The sequence below is a fragment of the Vicia villosa genome, linkage group LG1, assembly GCF_029867415.1.
Source record: "Vicia villosa cultivar HV-30 ecotype Madison, WI linkage group LG1, Vvil1.0, whole genome shotgun sequence".
In the NCBI taxonomy this organism is placed as follows: Eukaryota; Viridiplantae; Streptophyta; class Magnoliopsida; order Fabales; family Fabaceae; genus Vicia; species Vicia villosa.
In genome coordinates this window covers 8,590,634-8,596,947 of record NC_081180.1, presented here as the reverse complement: position 1 = coordinate 8,596,947, position 6,314 = coordinate 8,590,634, and the positions used below count along the sequence as shown (strand labels likewise).

The 6,314-nt window shown below is 33.5% G+C and overlaps 1 protein-coding gene across 2 annotated transcripts; it reads right to left on the bottom strand.

Annotated features, from left to right (window-relative positions):
- Positions 1 to 3,659: 3,659 nt before the first annotated feature.
- On the bottom strand, positions 3,660 to 5,776 carry LOC131600520 (uncharacterized). Of its 2 annotated transcripts, none has more exons than XM_058872674.1 (4): positions 5,547 to 5,776; positions 5,325 to 5,432; positions 4,086 to 4,301; positions 3,660 to 3,935 (listed from the first exon to the last, which is right to left on the bottom strand). In XM_058872674.1, exons 1-4 carry the CDS (start codon positions 5,713 to 5,715, stop codon positions 3,895 to 3,897), a joined length of 534 nt encoding a protein of 177 aa, XP_058728657.1. In that variant the 5' UTR covers positions 5,716 to 5,776; the 3' UTR covers positions 3,660 to 3,894. The 2 variants fall into 2 exon arrangements, with proteins under 2 accessions (XP_058728657.1, XP_058728652.1); XM_058872669.1 differs by having other exon boundaries at positions 3,660 to 3,938; positions 5,547 to 5,773.
- Between the last annotated feature and the right edge of the window lie 538 nt (positions 5,777 to 6,314).

The following is a 6,314-nucleotide window of genomic DNA, read 5'->3' as shown; positions in this document are numbered from 1 at the left end:
CCATCAACTTCATCATATGTGGTAGAAACTTGTGTTGTGTAAGAAGATGTGGATGAAATATCAAGACTTTCATCACTAAGAGGAATGTGTTTTCTTTGGAGAACGACTGACCATTTCCCCAATATGCCGATGGGTCGGTAACATAGAAAACTTGTTTTGCTTGAGAAGCCATGATGAATGGTTCGGTCATAAAAGATGCCTTGCCAAGGTCGATTCGGATGAATCCTAAGTTATCAATGTGTACACCATTACTATTATTGGGAATTCACTTATATTTAAATAAAGCCACTTTAAAAATAACACAATTAATCTCCCAAATCTCATCAAAGACACCATAAAACGCGGTAGTTGCTAATACAAGACTCTTATCTTTCGAACTAGAGAAACACATCGATTTGGCTTCAACCATAACCCCATTATTTTGCATTGTACTACGATCATTTTTTGATTTTGTATAAAAGGTATAATGACCAATGTCGTATACAGTCCAAGTAATGACACAAAATTGTGGCTTGTACGACAACCATTTAAGTATCTCTGATGCACTACGATCATTAGATACAGTTTTATTAAACCATTCTATGAATCTCTTGTTATGCTCTATCAACAAAAACTTGTCACTCATTCTGGGATATTTTTTTCCTCAAAAGTCTTTTGTGAATAACTATGAAATGTTGAACTTCATTTATATTATTCATTATATAGAAATGTGCTTGAATAACTACATCCCGAGCCATTGACTTAACATTTAGACCTTGAATATCACAACAAAGATGCTAGGATATTTCTTTCTTTGTACCCTGTTAGAGGTTAATTTGTTGATATATTTGTTCTTTATTTGTACCCTGTTAAGTTTATGTTTATATATATATATTGGTTTATTTACGTTTCCTTTGCATTTAGTAGGTTTTTTTAGAAGATAGCAAATTTTGGGACTTCAAGATTGCAAGAGAAATGTTTAGAAGAGTCAAGAAGTCTAAAACAACAACGAAAATTTCTTCAAATACGCTTAGCGCGACTGCAACGTGCTTAAAGAGGGAGAAACAGAGAGGAGCCATATTTTTGGGTTCGCTTAGCGTAGCCATCTTGCTTAGTGAAGTCCTCTTTGAAGACCAAGATATTTTCGCAAGCTCGCTTAGCGGGCGTAGCTGGCTAAGCGAGAAATCACTTTTTGACACTTGAGTTTAGGCACTTGGAGATATTTTGTGTGATCTTATCTAGATATTTTCCACCAACTTTCTTCATAACTTGTTATAGAGCACAAATAGAAAGAAGATAAAAATATATTTAGAGTATTCATCAAGATTTTCAAGCAACATACATATTCATCTTTGATCTTTGATGTTAGTGAATTTTCTTTTGTTACTTGTTTGTGAAGCTACCATGTCTATGGATAGCTAACTATCTCTTGTGTCAAGATTAGAGGTAGTTAATCTAGATTTTTGTATTTTTTTATTCTGTGTGTGTGAACAAGTTTATAATTAATATAGATGTTAATCTTTGCTCTTATTGTTATCTTTTGGTCTTGGATCATTATTGAGAAATAAGTTCAAGTCTTGACCTAAGTTTTTCATCTATCAAAAATCAACTCTAGAGATAGTTTTGTGAGTTGATATTCACTTGTTTTAAGCTTTCAAAGTTACCATATTGATAGTTAGAATGAGAGATCTTCTAAGGATCAATATAGTAAAACTCACAATATTGCTTTAGGGATAAAAGGTATTGAGAGGATACATGATTATATTGATATCGATAAGTTCACATGGTAGAGCGTTAGAATACATATGAAATAGGTTAATGAACGTTAATTTTGACATGTTTTTTTAATCCATTAAAACGTGATCTTTTTACCATTGTTAACTAAATTTCATTCAAACACAACTTTCCATCGTCAAAACCTCTTACGAAACCTTATTCAAAACGCATTAAACTATAGAACGGTGGTAATATCACATTAATCATTGTGGAAACAATAAAGCAAATACGTTTCATGTGAAGTGTTTACAATACCTTTACTGATATTCGTGCAAACAACACAAGGACAATAAAAGATATTATTATTGTCGGGAAGATATTTACCAGCGTATTCAACAAATTCAAGAACTCATTTCTCGTTAACCGAATCTAATCTATTGGTTTTTATCCAACTACGGTGCATAACAACTTCTGAAATTTATTATACACGTATAATAATGTGAATGGCACACCAAAATCTAAACCTAAAGCATATGAAAAATGTAATCTCTACTGACTTGAGCATATATTCAAAGAAAAAAGAATGAAAATGTTGAAAAGTACTGTACTTTGAAGCTGAAGAATCTTATGCACGTAAGGAATTAAGATGTTGAAGAGTGCCGTACTTCGAAGTTGAAGAATCAAATAAACGAAGAGGGTGAAGACTTAAGCATATACAACATAAATCAAGAAAAACCAAATGAAGATGCTGAAGAGTACCTTACTGGAAAGCTGAAGAAACAAATGATCAAAGAGGGTGTAAATTTGAGCTCCAAATAAATAAATACGAAGAGGGTAAAGATTACGCCACCTCTGTCGCCTCTGACTCGCTTGTTCACCTAGGACGTCTTATAAAAGAAATACAAAATAAATTTTATTTTAATTTATCAGTAAACCCTTTAATCGCGGTTAAACAAAACAACCGTAGTGAAAACTTAAGTCCTCTAACAACGGTTAGGTTAAATCATTTAAAATATATTTTTTAAATAATGAAGATAGGTGACACACGCTTATTGTACTCTAAAAACTGTAAAAATGTAGTAACTGGAAATTGAAGCGTGCTACACATCATTTTTACTATGGTGTTTAAAATAAACCGTCATAAAATTACTGTTTATAAATTCAACAATTCACTGGGCGCGAAAATTTTAACATATCACTATAGTGTATATGAATACGTTGTAAACATGACGTTGTTGTTTGCGCGTTTTGTAGTAGTGACTATGTATCTCGAATGAAGTGCAGTCTGCTAAGTGTTAGAGAAGTGGTTGAAAAAGGATTCTCAGTAGTTATGAAAGATAGAGCCTTGGAACTATTCGACACTCAGAATAATTTAGTCTTAAAATCTCCTCTGTCGAAGAATAGGGCATTTAAGATTATGATCAATTCGACTGAGATACAATGTATGAAAACAGTTGTCTACCACGAGAATAGTTAGTTGTGGCATTTAAGGCTTGGCCATCTGAACTTTAGGTCACTCAATCAATTGATCCCTCAAGACATGCCAACTGGTATACCAAGTCATGAGATGCCCGACAAACTCTGTGAAAGTTGCTTAGTAGGGAAACAATCTAGAGAGTCTTTTGTTTCAACTATGCCAATTAAATCTAGAGAGTCTTTTGTTTCAACTATGCCAATAAAATCTTCCTGCATGCTAGAAATAGTACATTCAGATGTATGTGACCCGTGTGAAGATCATCAATTGGTGGACACATGTATTTTTTCGTTTGTTGATGAGTAGAATCGAAAGCTTTGGATCTAAATTGAGATCTAGACAACCATGATAGTGTTAAGTAAAAGCACCATATTTAAAACAAACAAAAATATAATATCCCTCATAACATGTTTATACTTATGTGCTTTCATCAATGTCTTCTGCTGAAAGTTGAAATGCATTTTACAATAAAAAAGAGTTACAAACCATATAGAGACTTTAACCAGGGGAATTAGTTCAATTCAAACAACTTATACATTACATGTAAAGCATATCAAAACAAGTTAATACAAATTTAACATTAAAATATTCTATCAAAAGACAAAGTCAACAACTAGTGAAATTCTAAATACATTCATGATATGATTATGAACACTCAACACTTAAAACTACACCCTGTATAGGTTATTATCATGTATGTTCACATTTATATCCAAAGGATTTCATCAAGTATGAGCTCTCAACTGTGAGTTTAGGGTCACATTTCCTGCTGCATAAACAAAAACGTAGTTATAATTCTATATCGTTTTCAGCAACAAACAACAAAGCAACCATTGAAATAGTTGATAAATGATAATGTATCAGAGAAGTTGAAGTAGTAAATTAACTCTCGCATTTTTGCAGTGAAGACTTTTACCTGAAGCAGAAGTTGTGCGACAAGTTTGGTACACATTGTGTTTCGCATTTTCCTTTTGTAGCCGAGTAAGTCGATCGGAGAGGCAGGTTGGAGAAAGATGGTTTTCAGACCTTCGGTTCATATTTCCTAAGCCATTATCTTGTTGTTTGTTGGCATTCGTCGGTGAACTTCCAGCTGAAACATACTTCGTTATCACTTTACCATCCTTCAGAGATTCTGCAATTTAGCAGTTCAACACAAAATCAACAAATAAATAGGTGATATTTGATAGTAACATGATCTTATATCCTCACATTTAAATGTTCTTTTTTGCACGTCTGCTGAAATTAATACGAATTTTCTCAAACAAGGACGACATGTATCACCGAGAAGGTCATAACTTGCTTCCAAAACACATTAGAAGTAAAATTATAAGAAATGTGACACGGTGACAATGCCGGAATGTTTTGCTAAAGTATAACTCGGTGTCATAACATTAGCCCCAGGACCACGAAAGAGCGAGATGACACACTGAACCCAAAACCTTAAAGCATGATTAATTATAAAATCAATTCATATAAACAATGTTTCTAAAGGGCAAGAGCAAGCAAACAAGTTTTCCGGGATAGTTGCTCCTCTATAAAACTCTGGCCCAATAAATGAGGACCACAACGTCAAATCTTTTGTGTCTTTGCCTTATTCAAGGAATCAACCTTTTCATTCTTCAATTTCAATTCCTCATTTACATTGGACTGTTGATTTACATAGAGGTCCGGTCATGGGTCCAAAGTCAAGTTGTTTAAGATTAGTTGTGATTTTTCCAATACACCCCTCACGCCCAGCATACGCCCAGCATTCTTTTGAGTTTGGTGCGAGCTTGGTGCGTGGATATAAACGGTGAGTGACCTATGGTTCGGTTAATAGAATCTGGTACCATATTAGAATTTGACTTCACTCATACTTACAAAACGGGTTTGTAAGGTGAAGGGCGCCACTCTATTCTATATAAACGCTTTCAAGACTCTATCTCTAACCAATGTAGGACTACGAATTTTTCTCAATACCTAACCATGTTCAATTCTTCAAGATAAAGCAACCAATTCGATAAAACACAAGACTAACTAGCTACCAAAAACAACCATTAAGGCGTTATTGAAATCAAGAGAAAATAACTACATGGTTATCTAAACTCAACTACTAGCTAAATTGTCAAATAACAAACAAAGTAAAGAACATAAAATTGATCACAAGTTTACCTACCTTGAGGTGAAAGAGGAAGCTCAAGAACAGTATCATACATATAACCCTGAGATTTTATATACTCCTTAAACCAGTGCCTCTTTTTCACAGGCTTTTTCAGCTCCACCACTGTGATCATAAAAAAATAATAATAAAAACCATGCTCCATTAAAAAAAAACACCAATGAACGAAAAAAAGAAAAGAAAACAATGAAGAATCATGAAAAAGTTTCAATTTCAAACCTTTGAAGTCATTGGTTGATGGAAAACCACAAGGCTGAGGAGAGATAAGAGGAGCATACAAAAAAGTATCAGACTTAAGATAATCCAGAAACTTTTTCACCAACGGTTTCTTTCCGCTGCGCTTGATTGGCTTCTTGTTTTGAACTCTTAATCGTGTTCTGTTATCCATTTTGTTCTTCTTGTTGATGTTGTTGGAATCAGAAAAATGCAGAAGATTTGGAGAAGTGTAGGAAAAGGTATGGACAACGTTGTTTGTTTGTTTGTTTTGTTGGCGGTTAACAACGACACACGTGTTCGTTTGAAGGAGACCGGTAATGTCACGTGTCAGTTTGTTTTTTTGACTATCCATGCAGCCCAATTGGCTAAGGTTGGGGCTTATTGGGCCCTGGCCCAATTGGAGAACAAAGATCGTTGAGATTTTATCAGGCCATCTTCCACCTTGACCTGGAACTCCTAGATATTTTCATAATGTGTATGTTATCTTTGTCAAAATTTTATCAAAAGATTTGAATGAAAAATTCAGTAGAATCATCAAAAAATCGATAGAAATAAAAATATATGGTAGTGTATATAAAAATATCGGGTATATCGGATATTTCAAAAATCCGGTATGTTATAGCGTTTATCGATTTTTTTAAAAGTTTTATGTTTATCAGATTTTTTTATTAAAGATGAAAAATATGCTAGTTTAATAAGTATCGGTTTTTTCAAAACCGACTATTTCATGGATTAGTAAAAATTTGGTAGTGTTAATTGAAAGGTTAGATT

What these genes read in the sequence shown, in the direction of transcription:
- LOC131600520 (XM_058872669.1), bottom strand. Translation starts at nt 5,715, where the DNA reads ATGGATAACAGAACACGATTAAGAGTTCAAAACAAGAAGCCAATCAAG. An exon ending in GCTTCCTCTTTCACCTCAAG is followed by an intron (nt 4,302 to 5,324) that starts GTAGGTAAACTT and finishes GCTAAATTGCAG; the next exon opens with AATCTCTGAAGGATGGTAAA. An exon ending in TCGCACAACTTCTGCTTCAG is followed by an intron (nt 3,939 to 4,085) that starts GTAAAAGTCTTC and finishes TTGTTTATGCAG; the next exon opens with CAGGAAATGTGACCCTAAAC.